Raw genomic sequence first — 17,905 nt, 5'->3', positions numbered from 1 at the left:
AATTGTTTATTTTGTATAACTTTGGATGAGAGAATTTGTATTATATTTAAATGCAAAACACTAAATATTGATTTTGGTGAGTGTGCCACAAATAAAAAAGGTTCCTGAGTATTACAAGCATTTTTTAGGAAGGCTGTGAAGACATTTACAATGACAAACAACCTGGGCACCCCCCCCCCCCCCCCCATCCCCAGGGTATCCACAACTCTTTTGTGGATACGTGTGTAGCGAGCACGGGACCCCGAGCTAATGTGGCCTTCCTTCCTTTCTGGGCTGCATACCTTCCCTTTCCGTATCCTTCCCCATCCCCCATCTTCGCCCCCCCCCCCCCCCCCCCCCCACCTCTGGCTCTTTCCTTCCCTTTCTCCCCCTCTGGGAGTATGGTTTGTGCCTACGTCCGGAGACGGACGCTTGTAAATGTACCGCACTCTTCGCCTTCCTTGCTTGTATGTCTTCATCTTTCTTCGTCCTTCTCTTTTCCTTACCTCTTCTCCTTACCTCTTCTCCTTACCTCTTCTCCTTACCTCTTCTCTTTACCCTTTTCTCCGCTGCGGCGTTTGAGGCCTCTCTTCTTTCCTTTCCCTGTCTCTTTCTTCCTCCCTGTGCATGTCTGAAGGCCGACCCACGCACTTCCATGCGTAGCCGGTGACGGGGTAACGCGTAATTCCCCGCCCCGGGTAGACAGGTAGGACACGTACGTACCCCCTGGTAACGGCCAGGCCCAGGGAGGGGTGATTACCCGAGCTGATACCTTCCGAAAGTGCCGATTGGTCCCTCCGTCCGTTTGTCGGGAGGTGTGACCTGAGGTGTGAACAATCACCTAAGGCGGGTGTGCCCTCGGTGAGGGCCCCCACAAGGGAGGAGCGCGCCATCGGAGACGCCGGTAATCATGGGGGATTCTTCCGCAATGGTTTCCTCACCTTCCACTATGTCTGCTCACAAATGTAAGTTCACTGAGTCTCAGCCACAGACGGTTCTTCCATCGTTGCCACAGTTCCTTGTTGTTTCTCGGTCTGACGAAGGTCACGAATTTTCCAAGGGTCAACCCTTTCCTTATTCAGAAAGGTGTCGACGCAATTGCAGGTCCTGTAAAGTCTTGTTCCAGATTACGGAATGGCACCCTGTTGTTGTAAACACACAGTGCCCTCCAGGCTCAAAAATTGCTGCGTACTTCTCTGCTCCACACCTTCCCTGTCCGGGTGGAACCGCACCGTACCTTAAATTCCTCGCGTGGAGTCGTTTATACACGCTCCCTCGATGGATTGTCTGACGAAGAAATTCAGCACTACCTGTCTGACCAGGGCGTCACGGCTGTTCATCGGGTTATGAAAAGGGTTGACACGAACATCATTCCAACCCGCACTGTCTTCTTGACATTTGACAAAGTTCAACTCCCATCCAAAATCAAAGCAGGCTATGAGATAATTTCCGTTCGCCCTTATGTCCCAAACCCTACGCGTTGCAATCGATGTCAGCGGTTCAATCACACCAGCCAGTCCTGTTCCAATCCGGCCAAGTGTGTTACGTGTGGCAAGGATGCCCATGAGGGTGCTTGTCCACCTCCATCCCCTCGCTGCATCAACTGTATGGGTGACCACGCTGCTTCCTCTCGAGATTGCCCCATTTTTAAGAACGAAAAACTCATCCAGGAAATAAGAGTGAAGGAAAAGGTGTCGATCTTTGCTGCTCGAAAGTTACTCGTCAGTCGACAGCCCACTGTGCCTCAGAAAGGAAAATACAGCACTGTCCTTGCTTCTCCTCGGCCAACAAAGGAGGTGGCCACGCAGACTTGTGACGTCACCTTTAGTGCTACGGTCGTCAGATCGGCCAGCGCAAAGATCGCCCGTTCAACCTCACCACTTTCGCCTGCCCACTCTATGGCTCACCCTTCGTCGGGTTCTGCTAAATCTCGAGCCCAAAAGTCAGACGCCAAGTCTTCGAAAAAAGAGCATTCTCGTGAAGAGTTTTTACGTACCGCAACTTCACAACCATCGGTTCCTCCTTCATCTAAACATCATACTTCCAAGAAGGCTACGAAGAAACACAGTTCCTCTCCTTCTCCGCCAAGGCGTGTCCCATCTACAGCACCACCTGGCGGAAATCGCCCTCGGCCATCTTCTGTGTCGCCGAGGCGCACTGCTGGTGGCCGGTCATCTGGCCGATCGTTGGTGGCTGGAGCTGCTCCTGACCAACCTATGGATCAGGATCTTCTGCCTTCGGCTGACTGCCATTCCATGCTGTCGGTCGCAAGCTCTGAGCAGTCGTTGAGTTGACGGCAACCTAGGTCACATTCCTCCATTTTCTGTTCACCCTATGTCCGTTATCCACTGGAATATCCGCGGCATTCGAGCCAATCGGGATGAATTGTCAATCCTCTTACGATCCTACTCGCCGGTCATCTTCTGTCTTCAGGAAACAAAGCTGCGTCCCCATGACCGCTTTGTTCTCCCTCATTTTCAGTCCGTCCGATATGACCTCCCCTCTGTTGAAGGCACTCCAGCCCATGGAGGACTCATGATTCTGCTCCACGATACTCTCGATTATCACCAAATCCCCTTAAACAGTTCCTTCCAAGCTGTCGCCGTCCGTCTTTCCCTTTCTGGATACACGTTCTCTCTTTGTACGTTATACATTCCATCGTCCACACCAGTGGCACGAGCTGATCTCCTTCATCTTCTTGGTCAGCTTCCACCCCCTGTTTGCTGGTTGGGGACTTCAATGCCCACCACCCGCTTTGGGGATCTCCACATCCTTGTCCACGTGGCTCACTATTGCTAGACGTCTTCCACCAAGCGGATCTAGTTTGCCTCAGCACTGGGGTCCCTACATTTTTGTCTGCCTCCATGACAAATTTCTCTCATTTGGACCTTTCGGTCGGTACTGTTCCGCTAGCTCGGTGCTTAGAATGGTTCGCCCTTGATGATACACACTCGAGTGACCACTTTCCATGTGTCCTTAGACTGCAGCCTCAACTGCCACATATGCGCCCGCGACGCTGGAAGTTTGCTCAAGCCGATAGGACACTTTTTTCGTCTCTAGCGACGTTCGATGACCATCACTTTCCTAGCGTCGACGGTGAGGTCACACATCTTACCGACGTTATTCTCACAGCTGCGGAACGTTCAATACCACGCACCTCCGAATTGCCCCGGCGCCCCCCAGTTCCTTGGTGGAACGAGGCGTGCCGTGACGCAATACGTGAGCGACGACGTGCTCTTCGCATTTTCCGTCACCATCCAACTTTGGCAAACTGTATCTGATATAAGCAGCTCCGTGCGCGATGCCTTCGCGTCATCCGCGATAGCAAGAAGGCAAGCTGGAAATTCTTTATTAGCTCATTTAACACCTTCACTCCCTCCTCAGAAGTTTGGAGTCGGCTTCGACGGTTCTCAGGCGTGCCTAGTTTCTCCCCGGTCTCTGGGCTCACTGTCGCACATGATACCTTAGTGGACCCCGTCGCAATTTCTAACTCGTTGGGTCAGCACTTTGCTGAGATTTCGAGCTCTTCAAATTACCCGCCAGCGTTTCTCCCGAAGAAACGTGCAGCGGAAGTGCGACATCTTGCTTTCTCCTCTCAAAATCACAAAAGCTACAATACTGTTTTCTCCATGCGGGAATTCCAACATGCCCTCTCTTCTTCTCGCTCCTCCGCCCCAGGACCGGATGGTATCCATGTCCAAATGTTGCTGCATTTATCGACCCATAGCCTGCGTTACCTCCTTCGCCTTTACAATCGAATTTGGACCGACAGTACCTTTCCCAGGCGATGGCGGGAAGCTATTGTCGTTCCCGTTCCGAAACCTGGAAAGGACAAACATCTCCCCTCTAGCTATCGCCCCATTTCTCTCACGAGTAGTGTCTGTAAGGTTTTGGAGCGTATGGTGAATTACCATTTAGTTTGGTGGCTGGAATCCCGCAGTCTTTTAACACTAGCCCAATGCGGATTCCGAAAGCATCGTTCTGCCGTTGACCATCTTGTTGCTCTCTCCACTTATATCGTGAACAATTTTCTCCGGAAACGCCAAACGGTAGCAATATTTTTTGATCTGGAGAGAGCATACGATACCTGTTGGAGGACAGGCATCCTCTGCACACTGTTCTCTTGGGGCTTTCGAGTCCGGCTGCCCCTTTTTCTTCGCGAATTTATGGCAGAGCGCACATTTAGGGTGCGGGTGAACACTACTCTCTCCCGTACTTTCTCCCAAGAAAACGGGGTACCCCAGGGCTCCATGCTGAGTGTTGTACTGTTTGCCATCGCCATTAATCCAATTATGGATTGTCTCCTTCCTGATGTCTCGGGCTCCCTCTTTGTGGACGATTTTGCGATCTACTACAGCTCTCAACGGACCAGCCTGCTTGAAAGACGTCTTCAAGGATGTCTCGATCGCCTCCACTCGTGGAGCATCGAAACCGGCTTCCGTTTCTCACCCAGTAAGACCGTTTGTGTTAATTTTTGGCGATGTAAGGAGTTTCTTCCGCCCTCCTTACACCTAGGTCCTGTCAACCTTTCGTTTTCCGACGTCGCTAAATTCTTGGGTCTTATGTTTGACAGAAAACTGTGCTGGTCCTCCCACGTTTCCTATCTTTCGGCTCGCCGTCTGCGTTCCCTTAACACCCTCCGTGTCCTGAATGGTACCGAGTGGTCCTTCTCCGCCTCTATCGCGCCTTAGTGCGCTCGAAATTGGATTATGGAAGCATAGTCTACTCCTCTGCTCGACCGTCTATTCTTCGGCGTCTCGACTCTATCCACCACCGTGGATTACGTTTAGTGTCTGGAGCTTTTTACACCAGCCCTGTGGAAAGCCTTTATGCTGAGACTGCTGAACCTCCGCTGTCCAATCGGCGGGCAGTCCTTCTGAGTCGTTATGCTAGCCATCTGTCTTCCATGCCTGCTAATCCAGCCCATGACCTTTTTTTCGACACCTCCTTTGATGTCGGGTATGCAGGCCGCTCCTCCTCCCTACTACCCCCGGGAGTCCGCTTCCGTCAACTGCTCCATTCTCTCTCCTTCCGCTTTCCTAAAACCTTCTTGACAACTTGGGGTACAGCACCGCCATGGCTCCGTCCCCGGATCGACTTGCTCAGAGACCTATGTCAATTTCCCAAGGATGGTACCCCTACACTTGTCTACCGTCGGGCATTTGTTGCTCTATGTGCACAAATGACGGAAGCCACATTTATTTACACCGACGGCTCTAAAACATCGTTAGGTGTAGGGAGTGCCTATATTGTTGGCGACACCCTAAATCACTTTCGGCTTCCCGACCAGTGTTCGGTTTATACTGCGGAGCTTTACGCTGTTCTCCAGGCTGTCCACTACATCCGCCGCCATCAGCGGATACAGTACGTAATCTGCTCAGATTCTCTCAGCTCTCTCCTAAGTCTCCAAGCTCTTTACCCTGTGCACCCTCTGGTCCACCGGATTCAGGACTGTCTGCGCTTGCTCCACCTGGGGGGCGTCTCAGTGGCGTTCCTCTGGCTCCCGGGACACGCTGGTATCTGTGGGAATGAGGCGGCCGATATAGCGGCCAAGGCTGCATTCTCTCTTCCTCGGCCAGCTATTCAGTCTCTTCCGTTTACCGATCTACGGAGCGGTTTATGTCGCCAAGTTGCTCATTTATGGCATGCGCATTGGTCAACACTTCCCCATAATAAATTGCGGGAAGTGAAAGCCCTTCCTTGCGCTTGGACCTCTTCCTCCCGAACGCGTCGTCGGGAGGAGGTAATTTTAGCTAGACTCCGGATAGGGCACTGTCTTTTTAGCCATCGACATCTTTTAAGCAGTGATCCTCCCCCACTCTGTCCCCGCTGCTCTCAGCTGTGGACGGTCAGACACCTTTTAATTGACTGCCCCTATTTTAATCCGTTACGCTCCCGTCTACAGCTATCGCCTGATCTATCGATTTTAGCAGATGACACGCGCTCAGCTGACCGCGTTCTACAGTTTATTAGTGACAGTGAAATGACGTCAGTCATTTGATTTTTTTTTTTTTTTTTTTTTTTTTTTTTTTTTGGGACAATCAACCCTTTTCTATAGTGGATTTTTAAGCATTCCTTCTGCCTTTAGTTTCTCAAATTTTATGACTTTGTTCCCCTTGCTGCTGATTTTAAATTTCGTTTTTTTCCTGTTTCCTACGTCAAGGGCTGGGCGCTAATGACCATAGAAGTTTTGCGCCCTAAAAAAAAAAAAAAAAACACCTGGGCACCCCAGCATATCATAAACCGATGAAATCGTACTGAAACAAACAATTACGAACAATGGCTGAGTTACAGAGAAGTTGCTGATGGTGTTGGCATATTAATTGATCCGTTCCGTGAACTTTTTTTTGCCTCCTCTGGATGTGGAACCTGTGATAGCAAAATTTTCTAAAAAATAGTCAAATTTCAAGTTCCGGGTTCATCAGGAGTTGCTAGATGAAGTAGACAACAATGCTTAACTAGTGAAACGTGCCATAATAAATGTTGAAATGTGAGTTTGTTGATATGACATTGAAACTAAGGTTCAATTTCTCCAGTTGAAGTGATTTTGGATTGTTGGTGAGAAGGAAACTTGACAGATGCAGTCAAAAATTTGAAACATATGCTCACTGTATTCCTTGAGCATAATAGCATAGGGCACCAAGAGTTCTTGCCACAAGTCTGAAAAATGATCAATAAGCTGCCCTACTTCAAACTTAAATATAGTTTGAGAAATGGGTGCTACTGCCTTAGGATATTGATGTTGAGGCACTGATCTTCAAATCCAGTAAGTGTGAAGAAAATTGAAGGGTCTATTTTAAACATGGCTGACAGCAGCAACTGTAAATAAATTTTCAATATGTAAAGTTTACAGCCAACTGTAGATAAATTAATTTTTTCTTCTTCCCCCCTTTCCTTTATGGACTCTGTATATTCTTACTGTTTGTATGCGACAAGGCACTGCATACCACATTCTGTTTTGTAAAGTTTATATAAAGCATATTTCCCCCTTTCTACTCGTTGTAACATCTTGATAAAAAGATCCTGCTACAGTATGTTCCTTATTCTCAGCATGTATTTGTAATTAATCACTTTGCTACTTTTTATCATAATCATTTTTATAAAAATTATTTTATTCCTCTTGCCTCTTCCATTAAGCCTGTTTTTATACCACCTACAATTATTTTGTTCAAAACATCTAAACCTGTCTCATACTGATATATTTCTGTAGCAGTTACGTATTTCATACAGTGAGCATTTATCACGCTAGTAGCACCCAGTAAGTGGTGCACTCTACACTGTGTTTTCCTGCCATTGTAACTAGTTGCCAACCTTTCTGTGTAATGTCTGCTCTTTCAGCTTGCTGTACCTGTTGTAACAATTTTTGTGTTTCCATGGAGGATTTTATTGCATATTTTCTGATATTTGACTTGAGCTTCTTAGCTCATCATGTATGGCAACAATTTTAACATCATGTAATTTATGAAAGTACGAATTTTATTACGTGTTATTCTTTTCATATGTTCAAGTATTAAGTATTGTAGATGCTTCTTTTATGATATGTTTATAAACATTGTAGGTGACTTAAGGTTTTTACATTAAACTTGTGCAACTGGTTGGCTGTAAATGTTACGTATTGAAAACTGAAGAGTGTCATTCCAATAGGTTAGCTCATTGGTGGCACTCGCAAGCTACCTGTGACGGACTTTTGCAGCTCTGTATTCCGTTTATCCAATTAGAGTAAGGTTCCGGACTGACAAGCAGTATCGAGAGTTGAGCAAGAGTTTTGGTAGCAACCACTTTGGTGTGGGAATCATTCTTTTGTCGGATTCTTCCAAACTATCTGTCTGACATTTGGGGAATGGGCAGAAATATTGATTTATGGTACAATGAAAAGTACCTTCTGCCATGCACTTTCATGGCCTCATACTAGAGAAGTAGGTAGAGATTCTGGGCGGTAAGCTATATTTAAACGACGACTCAGTATTAGCGTATATATCTCGGTTCGTATATATTGACATTTGTTCCACTGCTTCTAATTACTCGAATGTATGTTACCTGGGAAAGCAAAGAGGTTACCTGGCCGAGATGGCAGCACAGTCGTGTTTACGCTCGACAAGTAGGGAGCGGAGGCAGTGACGGCGTACACTCGCTACCTTAACAGCGGTAGCACTGCCACAAATCTTTAAATGGCACTGAAAGAGATGCCCACCTGGAACAAGAACAGAAACAGAATGTACAGTATTTCTCACTTCAGCTGCTCACGAGAGTCGACTGCTAACTTTCCTCGGTGACGGTATCTCGAAGAGCTGTGTGTGACGATTTGTCATCTGCTATTTCATTCACGGATTGTAATCCGTACTTTCTGTCAGAGTCTCTGCCACCTGCTTTTTGTAATATTTTCAGTTTGTTCAACCGTCACGGTAACTTTCTTCCAGTAGTTGTCAGTAGAGGTTTGTGCAGATACAAAAAATGCTATCTACATCTACACGACTCTTACCCGTATCTGGATCCACTGATATTTGAAGGTAGCCATCACAGTAGAACCATCAATTTTGTCAGTAAAGTAATTTTAACTTTTAAATTTGTGTGTGGAAATGAATTTCTTGAAATAGTACGGGTGCTACGAGCGCGAGGTCTGCATTCTCGTAAGGTGTTGCCGACGGATCGTCAGGCTCCACTGTACTGGCCCATTTGATTGTTGACAGCGAGTGACAGTGGTCTTCTGTTTGATTGTTAACAGGGTGACAGTGGTCCACAAAATGTAAGAGCCTGTTCTACAAGAAGGTAGTTTTACAGATACTGGCATCAAAGTGTAGTGAGCAGCCGAGGTGAGAAACACTGCAAATGTCTAGCTATGCACTTAACAGATCACCATTATGTAGTTTTTAATACATCAGAAATCTTAATTTGTAGTTAAATGTTCTCGTTTGGAATAATAAAAGTACTAGACGTGTCTCTAGGAAGGCATTTTTTATTTGTGTCAAAGTGTATTACATCTTTCAACATATTTTTGTCAAAGAGTGAATTCGACTACCTAAACTTATGTATGACAGATATGATAGAATTTCAAACCACTGCAAGCTAATTTATTGAAACGTATAAGAATATTGTACTGATAGTGACACAAGCATGTCTAGTTTACTGTCCCATTCTGTGTCCGCATATTCTTTGAGTGACATCCGAGGCAGCTGTGAAGGCCAGACTTTTCGAGAAAGGTTGTGAAAGTTTGACAGGAATTTCTTATTGCTGTACGTCACTCTTCCTATTGTCGATTATCTCCTCGAGGTGTGTGTTCCGGCACAGTAATGACGATGTGCACTGAGCACAAAAGTCTCTAACATTGATTAAGTGCTGCTACGACATTTGGCGCTCCGTCGGCAACAGACGTGACATTTTACACGGTGCCGAATAGATTCCCCGAATGACTGTAATATTTTTTTGAGTTGAGGCTTGATCTTCTCCAGTTTTTTGTAATCCCACCTACAAAATCTCTGGTGCATAACACTTAGTTCTCGAGTTTTCAGTCTTTGCTGTTAATGAAATATACAGTCACACAGTGTAGTTTATTTTATGATATGAATCGCTCCACAGATAGACTGTTAATGCCTCTCTTACATATCTGAAAATACAATATTCCGTAACTCTCCAGAAACAGCTTCAGGCAGGTGATCAAAAGTTTCCTTTATATTTCTTGAAGTGGTAGTTGGATAAGGTACTAGTTCCTTGGCACTCACAGCAACTCACTTGTTCGCAGCTCGTGGTGTAGTGGCTAGCATTGCTGCCCCTGGGCCACAGAGTCCCGGGTTTGATTGCCGGCCGGGTTGGGGATTTTCTCTGCCCGGGGACTGGGTGTTTGTGCTGTCCTCATTATATCATCATCATCATCATCATCATCATGACAGTGGTTGTATTGGACTATGGAAAAAAATTGGACTGTGTAAAAATTGGAACTTTGTACAGGTGCTGACGACCGTGCAGTTGAGCACCCCACAAACCAATCATAATCATCAAACAGCAACTGACTTGGTCCCGTATCAGTAAGGAACAGCACCATGTCAAGAAATCCATTTCCACATGCTACTTTGGAAGGGGAAATGTCTTTGCTGACAACACAGGTGATGAAGTTGTGTTCTGCAGCTGCAGCTACATTCAAACTCAGTGTGACTTCAGGAACTTTTCTGTCTCTCTTACTGTGTAAGAAAGTAATTATATAATCTTGTCCTCCATGAGATGCCTGTTAAAAAAAGCTGAAGTCCCAGTTTTGTGTCCAGTATAAGAATACAGTTTTTTACTTACAAAACAAGCTGTCATATCTTTGATTTTCTCATTGCCATCAGATAAGTAAGCAAATTTCTTCGAAATAGATGATTTCAATTTGGCTTCTTGCATTAATATGAAATCACCTTGTTGCATTTATACAGGGTGTTACAAAAAGGTACGGCCAAACTTTCAGGAAACATTCCTCGCACACAAATAAAGAAAAGATGTTATGTGGACATGTGTCCGGAAACGCTTAATTTCCATGTTAGAGCTCATTTTAGTTTCGTCAGTACGTACTGTACTTCCTCGATTCACCGACAGTTGGCCCAATTGAAGGAAGGCAATATTGACTTCGGTGCTTGTGTTGACATGCGACTCATTGCTCTACAGTACTAGCATCAAGCACATCAGTACGTAGCATCAACAGGTTAGTGTTCATCACGAACGTGGTTTTGCACTCAGCCCAATGTTTACAAATGCGGAGTTGGCAGATGCCCATTTGATGTACGGATCAGCACGGGGCAATAGCCATGGCGTGGTACGTTTGTACCGAGACAGATTTTCAGAACGAAGGTGTCCCGACAGGAAGGCGTTCGAAGCAATTGATCGGCGTCTTAGGGAGCACGGAACATTCCAGCCTACGACTTGCGACTGGGGAAGACCTAGAACGACGAGGACACCTGCAATGGACGAGGCAATTCTTCGTGCAGTTGACGATAACCCTAATGTCAGCGTCAGAGAAGTTGCTGCTGTACAAGGTAACGTTGGCCACGTCACTGTATGGAGAGTGCTACGGGAGAACCAGTTGTTTCCGTACCGTGTACAGCGTGTGCAGGCACTATCAGCAGCTGATTGGGTACACTTCTGCGAATGGTTCATCCAACAATGTGTCAATCCTCATTTCAGTGCAAATGTTCTCTTTACAGATGAGGCTTCATTCCAACGTGATCAAATTGTAAATTTTCACAATCAACATGTGTGGGCTGACGAGAGTCTCACGCAAGTGTGCAATCACGCCATAAACACAGATTTTCTGTGAACGTTTGGGCAGGCATTGTTGGTGATGTCTCGATTGGGCCCCATGTTATTCCGGGATACTCTACCTGTGCTGCTAGAACATGTGCCTTTACAAGTACGACACAACATGTGGTTCGTGCACGATGGAGCTCCTGCACATTTCAGTCGAAGTGTTCGTACGCTTCTCAATAACAGATTCGGTGACCGATGGATTGGTAGAGGTGGACCAATTCCGTGGCCCCCACGCTCTCCTGACCTCAACCCTCTTGACTTTCATTTATGGGGGTATTTGAAAGCTCTTGTCTATGCAACCCCGGTACCAAATGTAGAGACTCTTCGTGCTCGTATTGTGGACGGCTGTGATACAATACGCCATTCTCCAGGGCTGCATCAGGGATTCCGGGCGATGGAGGGTGGATGCACGTATCCTCGCTAACGGAGGACGTTTTGAAGATTTCCTGTAACAAAGTGTTTGAAGTCACACTGGTACGTTCTGTTGCTGTGTGTTTCCATTCCATGATTAATGTGACTAGAAGAGAAGTAATAAAATGAGCTCCAACATGGAAAGTAAGCGTTTCCGGACACATGTCCACATAACATATTTTCTTTCTTTTGTGTGTGAGGAATGTTTCCTGAAAGTTTGGCCGTACCTTTTTGTAACACCCTGTATTAAATTATGTCCGTAGTATGCAATTTATTAAATTTACTCCAATGCATTCACTACGTGTTCACTCAAGTTACTGCAAAGCATTTCCTGTAGGCAGTACAAACTTGGCGACTCACACTTCTCGTAGCGAGTGGCCGGTGTTGTCGTCTCCCACGTACTTCGCACACTGTACAAAAGATAGTCGTGATGGCGCGTAGCCACCAGGTTACTGGGGTGCTGTCAAAGTGGCTGTAGCCAGAAGGTATGCACCGAAACAGACTTCAAATTTTCAGCTAACATTACAGCAGAAGTGTGATCCCGTTCACTGACCCCAGTTAGTAAAATGTGATGAAAAGATAAAGGAGTTATTATTGCAGATATCCACAACAGTGCACACTTTTATCCACAAGGTAGCAATTACTGTGGATATCCTCATCTGTGCAGACCCTTTTTTGGCTCGATACATGGCATTTTGAGACTTCTAATGTCAAAATAGCAAAATCTAATGTGACAACAGTGAATGCAAATTGATTGCATTGCCGAACAGTTGGTTAGTAGCGCCAAGGTTCCAGGTACAATTCCCAGTGACCGTCAAATTTTGTCTTTGGTGTCAAGGTCTGGGAGAAGGTCCTGTAAGCCTCAAGAGGCTGACTGAAAAGTTACCAGAGAATAAAACAGCGACAGTGACACGAAACTCGCTGAAATGTTACATCAAAAGGCTTACACTGGGCTAGCTGACACTTGCTGTATAATTATTAGCAGTGAAAGCATCAACCATAATATTTCAGGTTAGAAATGCTAGATGTATTATGACTGTGAATCTTATTATTTGCAAGAATCCAGGTTGATGATATTTGGTCTAGATAGTATGATGCAGTAGGAAGGTTTTTTTTGCCCCAACAGAATGAGGAGGAGACGACTGATACTCCTTAATTAATGCCAGAAGTTCAGTTTTCTTTGTCTCTACATACTTTTTTTACACAATAGTCCGGAGTTTTGGTGTATACCATATTTACTCAAATCTAAGCCGCACTTTTTTTCCGGTTTTTGTAATCCAAAAAACTGCCTGCGGCTTAGAATCGAGTGCAAAATAAGCGGAAGTTCTGGAAAATGTTGGTAGGTACTGCCAACTTCAGCCGTCAAATATATGTAGAGCTACACAGGCATGCTTTGCTGGCACAAAGATATATACTTGCGCCAAAACCTTTGAGTCAGTAAATAAATTAAAAAAAGGTAGAATACCAGCTTTTTTCCTCCGCCCCGAGTTTCGACCACTGCATTTTCATACATTATACAACGAAGTAAATACAAATTCTGTATTGTTCATCTTCGAATGTAGCGGCATTTCAATGTACTATGAAAATCAGACTGGCAAGACTGTTTGGGATGTTTGTCAATATGGCCAACTCTACGTTCTGAATTTTTTCCTACCTGTGAGAAGAGATGGTTGTTAATAGGAACTTTTATGAATTGTGAATCACATGCAGTATTCTCTTCACCATAAGAATAATACGAATATAAACATTTTGCCACGTATTCCTTCGTGTTTGCTGCTATCTCATTTAAATCCTGTCTGCCTAATAAACTACGAAACTAGAGTGAGACAACAGCAAATGCGAAAGAATATACATATTGTGTCATGTTTATATTCGTATTATTCTTATGCCTAATATTGATACAGTCAGAAATGAAGCATGGTAATTGACTAGATTTTTAAATGTAAGATGACTAATTTCTGCGCAGAATGTAATGTACAAAAGAGCGTCTGCAAAGATTTTCAAACGGCGAAAAATTTTTCCTAAACTCTCGTTCAGAACATGTTCAATTATACGCAGTATATTATTTGGTTCTTATTGATCATTATCAAAGAAAGCAGCAGTGTAAGTAACTACAAATAGTAGTCTCTTGCCATTGTTTCGCTAATGAGACAATTCCTCTCTCTCTTTTTTTTTTTTATCGTAAGCGGCGGTAGTGCGCACAAAAGCAAGCCGTGCCGCGAGCGGCGACAGGTCGTAAACACACACTATCAGACTAACGCATTTTCAGCTTAGAGTGACGTAAACACCTATAACAAAGAGAACGGCACTTATCAGATCAAAGACAAATAAGCAATCGATTCAAATCAGACGAAGCACGTGAAAAAGGAAGGGTACCCGTATAAATACGGACGGAGCGCCTGACGCATAGCAATGGCTACCTGGTAAAGCTTAACTGCTAAGCTTACGACTCGAACCAAACTACTGTAGCTGTATCGTCATTCATTCGACCTAAATTGTCTCATATTACAATGGACCAACTTTGTTTCGATTTGGAGGTGCAGTCTAAAACTTTTCTCTCCCTCGAATGTAGAGTTTCAAATTTCAGGTGCGTCTTAGATTCAGGAAAATTTTGTTTCCTTGATTTCGAGTCTCATTTTTCAGGTGCGGCTTAGATTCGAGTAAATACGGTAATTGTAGAGGAGAAGTGAACACAAAAGGAAACTCTGCATTCACAAGAATGAAACATTGCCTGGCACTGTCTGATGACAGACATGGCACGCCGTTGCTTTGTGACATGTTTTCACAGTGTAGCCTGTATGAATTCAGTTTGTCTGCACTGCAGGAAAGTACACCTTTTGGTAGGTGAAGCCAGCTGTCTTAAGCATACGACTGAGCCTCGATAGTATAACACACCGACATGGGATGTCCCGGGAAGAGTTTTGTATTTGACAGTTCATGTGTGCTGCTGGCTTTTACTTTTGTTGGTGCCTAATCACATAGAGGCTTTAAGGTATGTTATAAATATTTACACAGTTGTCAACATATGCAGTTACAAAGATGTTCTGTCATCTGTACATAACTACTTGTTCATTCCAGCACCTTTTAAAATCAAATTCCTTAGGTGGAACTGTTTTACACAGAGCTTCTTAGCTAGCCTGGAAGTCAAATTCCGTGTGACAATAGCTGTGAACTTATCACAGAAATTGGTGTCTAATAACATAATTATCTATATCATCAACTGAATATTGATTGCGTCTATTTTACTTACTACTTGAATTGTTATCCACTTAGCATTGTCTCTCTCCTTCCATAATTTGCACACTACCGACCTGCTTGATTTCGGCTTGTCAGTATTTACTTGCACATTCCATCACCTTCTTTATCAACACTATCACAGTTTTCTCATTATCATTTTCAGTAAAACTAATGACATGAACAGGAAGTTGTCTCCATTTCCCACAAAGGAATTTTCCGCAGGTTGATTTGGATTGGAACGTGACTGTATGTAGTCGCACGAACAATTCAGTTCCGGTTACAGCTGGGTAACCAGTTCAGCTGGTCTGTGTAGCGGTTCTGCCTGCTCTATTAATTTCTTCGTTTGTTGTCCTCAGTGTCAACACACTGGCTGAAAAACTGGTTGTGGAAGTACAACTACTGTCGACTGTAAATGATGTAGCAACAGATGCACAATAGCGTTTCACAGTCTTTTACTTTCACTTTTCACAACACTCCATATACACATTTATATGGCCAGTGCACTATTGTTAAACTTTCAATAAGCCTCAGTAGTAGGTTGCAGGCGAACATCCACGTACTGCTACAATAGTTTCGTGTTGAACATCTGCAAACAGTAAAACCTAACCACAAAGTTCACAGTTCTTGAAGAATAATCACGTACATATGGAGCAGACACTGTCATCGGTTTAACACACAGCCTACTGGTGTAATACTTATTTCACTGTTAAGTTGATACATTGTTGTCGTTCTAACCGACACAGGTTCCTCATCTGAAACTAAGCCGTAGACTGACTGTCGCGTGGCTATAATATTTTGGCCCTTATATGTCATCACAATAATAGGTACTGAAACTTCACATTGTTCGATGTTTAATTTACAGAAATAACAGTTGAAACTTAACTCATTAAATTAAGTGAATACATCGAAAAATTCGTTCCTTTTAACAGTTTCTTCTACTACAAGGGTTAGGCCAAATTATTTCTTTAAAACATGAAATTAACAAATATAGTTATGCGTACAATACTTTCGACAAAACTGTGTATTACTTTGGAACTAATAAAGGGCTGGCTTTGCTAACATGTTTTCGAATAGAGCCAAATAGATACTTTAAGATTACTAACATTTCATCTTTCAAATGTTTACAATTAGTACAGAATTTATATTTATTTATGTCAACAATAGAATTTAAATTATGAAACAATTACTGATTTCACCCTATAACAAAAGATACTAACTAGGACTAGTCAAAATAAATTAGAAAATCTCTTACATACATAAAAAATAAGCTCGAAACTACATCCGGTATTATATTCCTTCAAACTGAGGGCCAACCTTTTCCTTTCATGAAAATGCAGATTATATTCATGTATGTCAATAGTAATAAGTTAAAAAACGAATTTAAGGAGGCAGAAGGCAAAACAAGAGGGTAAGTAAAAATATCGCAGCTTGCATCGTCACAGGCTGAGTAATATGTGTGCCTTATCATAATAAATAATCCTGTATTTGTTTGTTATTTACAGGGGAAAGCAGAAGCAGTCAAGGAGAATAAAAAATCATCAGATGAATTATAAATGCCCTAGCAGCAAGTCGATGAAAGTTTGTCGAGCTATTGAAGCAGTGAAGATCAATCTTCAAAAACTCAGAACTTCAAGTGTATTTTTTTCTTTTTTATATTAGTTTTTATGATTCCTCACTGTATTGTGTATTAAGCTTGGAATCTAACCAAAGATAGGACACAATTTAAGTTTGTACATTTGAATCTTTTTACAGAGTAATTTGAATATTGTGACAGCTGTTTAAAAGCTGAATGGACACACATTCCACAGTTCTCAAGAGAGTGTGTAGCTCAAGATGTGGGATACACAGACCACAGCAATTAAAAGCTACTCTGAGAATCTCATATTTTAGGGTTAAGTAAGCAAAAGTATAAGGGGTTTGGTTTATATGTATTTTGTTATTGTACATTTTGTGTCAGATAAAATTTCATTAATATTAAATAAATAGTGAATCATTTTGTTAAGAGATGCAAAAAGCTGATAGTCTATCTGGAATCTGCATGTAAATTGGCATGTTGGCAGGTGACAAAGATTTAAAAAAGAATAGATTTTTACATTTTAAAAATGGCAAATGCTATTTTTGAAAATTCTTTTATTACACCACTGCCTAAAACAATATTGGCAATCACAAATGCAGATAACCAAAAATTTTGTCTTCTACTGTTGCTTTTATGAAAGAAATAATAAACAGTGGATCATTTGCAAAATGGAAGGTCTTTTTAAACCTCTTGATTATGGTTTCAGTGCTATGATTGCCTTCTTCAGAAGGAAAATGATTATGACCTAAACAGAGGAACAGTTATATCTTGTTAAGGATACAAAAATTATTCGGGCTTGCTAGATTGTGTGTTGTAAAGGAGATACATTGAAATGTAACCGAACAGTGTCAATAAAATATAAAATGTCACCTCCATAATATTAACATACACAACATGGCCATTGAGCAGTACTTCACTGTTGTACAGATAACGCATTTGCCTTCCGTACGTGACACTTGGGCTACAGAAATTTGCTGGTGAAAGAGAGCACTGGTAATATGCAGGAGAAGTGTGCAATACTGAATGAACATTCTCATGCTAATTTAGCTCAAAACACTAAAATTAAGCCGGCCCTAGTGGCCGAGCTGTTCTAGGCGCTACAGTCTGGAACCGTGCGACCGCTGCGGTCTCAGGTTCGAATCCTGCCTCGGGCATGGGTGTTTGTGATGTCCTTAGGTTAGTTAGGTTTAAGTAGTTCTAAGTTCTAGGGGACTAATGACTACAGCAGTTAAGTCCCATAGTGCTCAGAGCCATTTTGAACTAAAATTAAAATTGTGGCATTAAAAACCAGATCATATTTGGCTACGTACTTCCATGGAATTTACAAAATAGCAAAAATTGGTAGGTTAACATAAAGAACAGCTTAGTGTGTAAAATGAGCATCAAAATGTCAATAAACACACTGTTGTTGTTATGGTCTTCAGTCCAGAG

At 43.3% G+C, this 17,905-nt stretch overlaps 1 protein-coding gene across 1 annotated transcript in view; it reads left to right on the top strand.

Annotated features, from left to right (window-relative positions):
- The window catches only part of LOC126428276 (LDLR chaperone boca), a 47,073-nt gene extending 29,730 nt beyond the window's left edge, over window positions 1-17,343 (top strand). The window contains exon 5 of the mRNA XM_050090188.1: window positions 16,401-17,343. Coding sequence (XP_049946145.1) covers window positions 16,401-16,451 — 51 coding nt within the window. The 3' untranslated portion in view covers window positions 16,452-17,343. The remainder of the gene's footprint in view (window positions 1-16,400) is intronic.
- The last annotated feature ends 562 nt before the right edge of the window (window positions 17,344-17,905 follow it).

Source organism: Schistocerca serialis, chromosome 12 (genome assembly GCF_023864345.2).
Source record: "Schistocerca serialis cubense isolate TAMUIC-IGC-003099 chromosome 12, iqSchSeri2.2, whole genome shotgun sequence".
Lineage (NCBI taxonomy): Eukaryota > Metazoa > Arthropoda > Insecta > Orthoptera > Acrididae > Schistocerca > Schistocerca serialis.
This window is presented reverse-complemented; position numbering and strand designations above follow the sequence as displayed.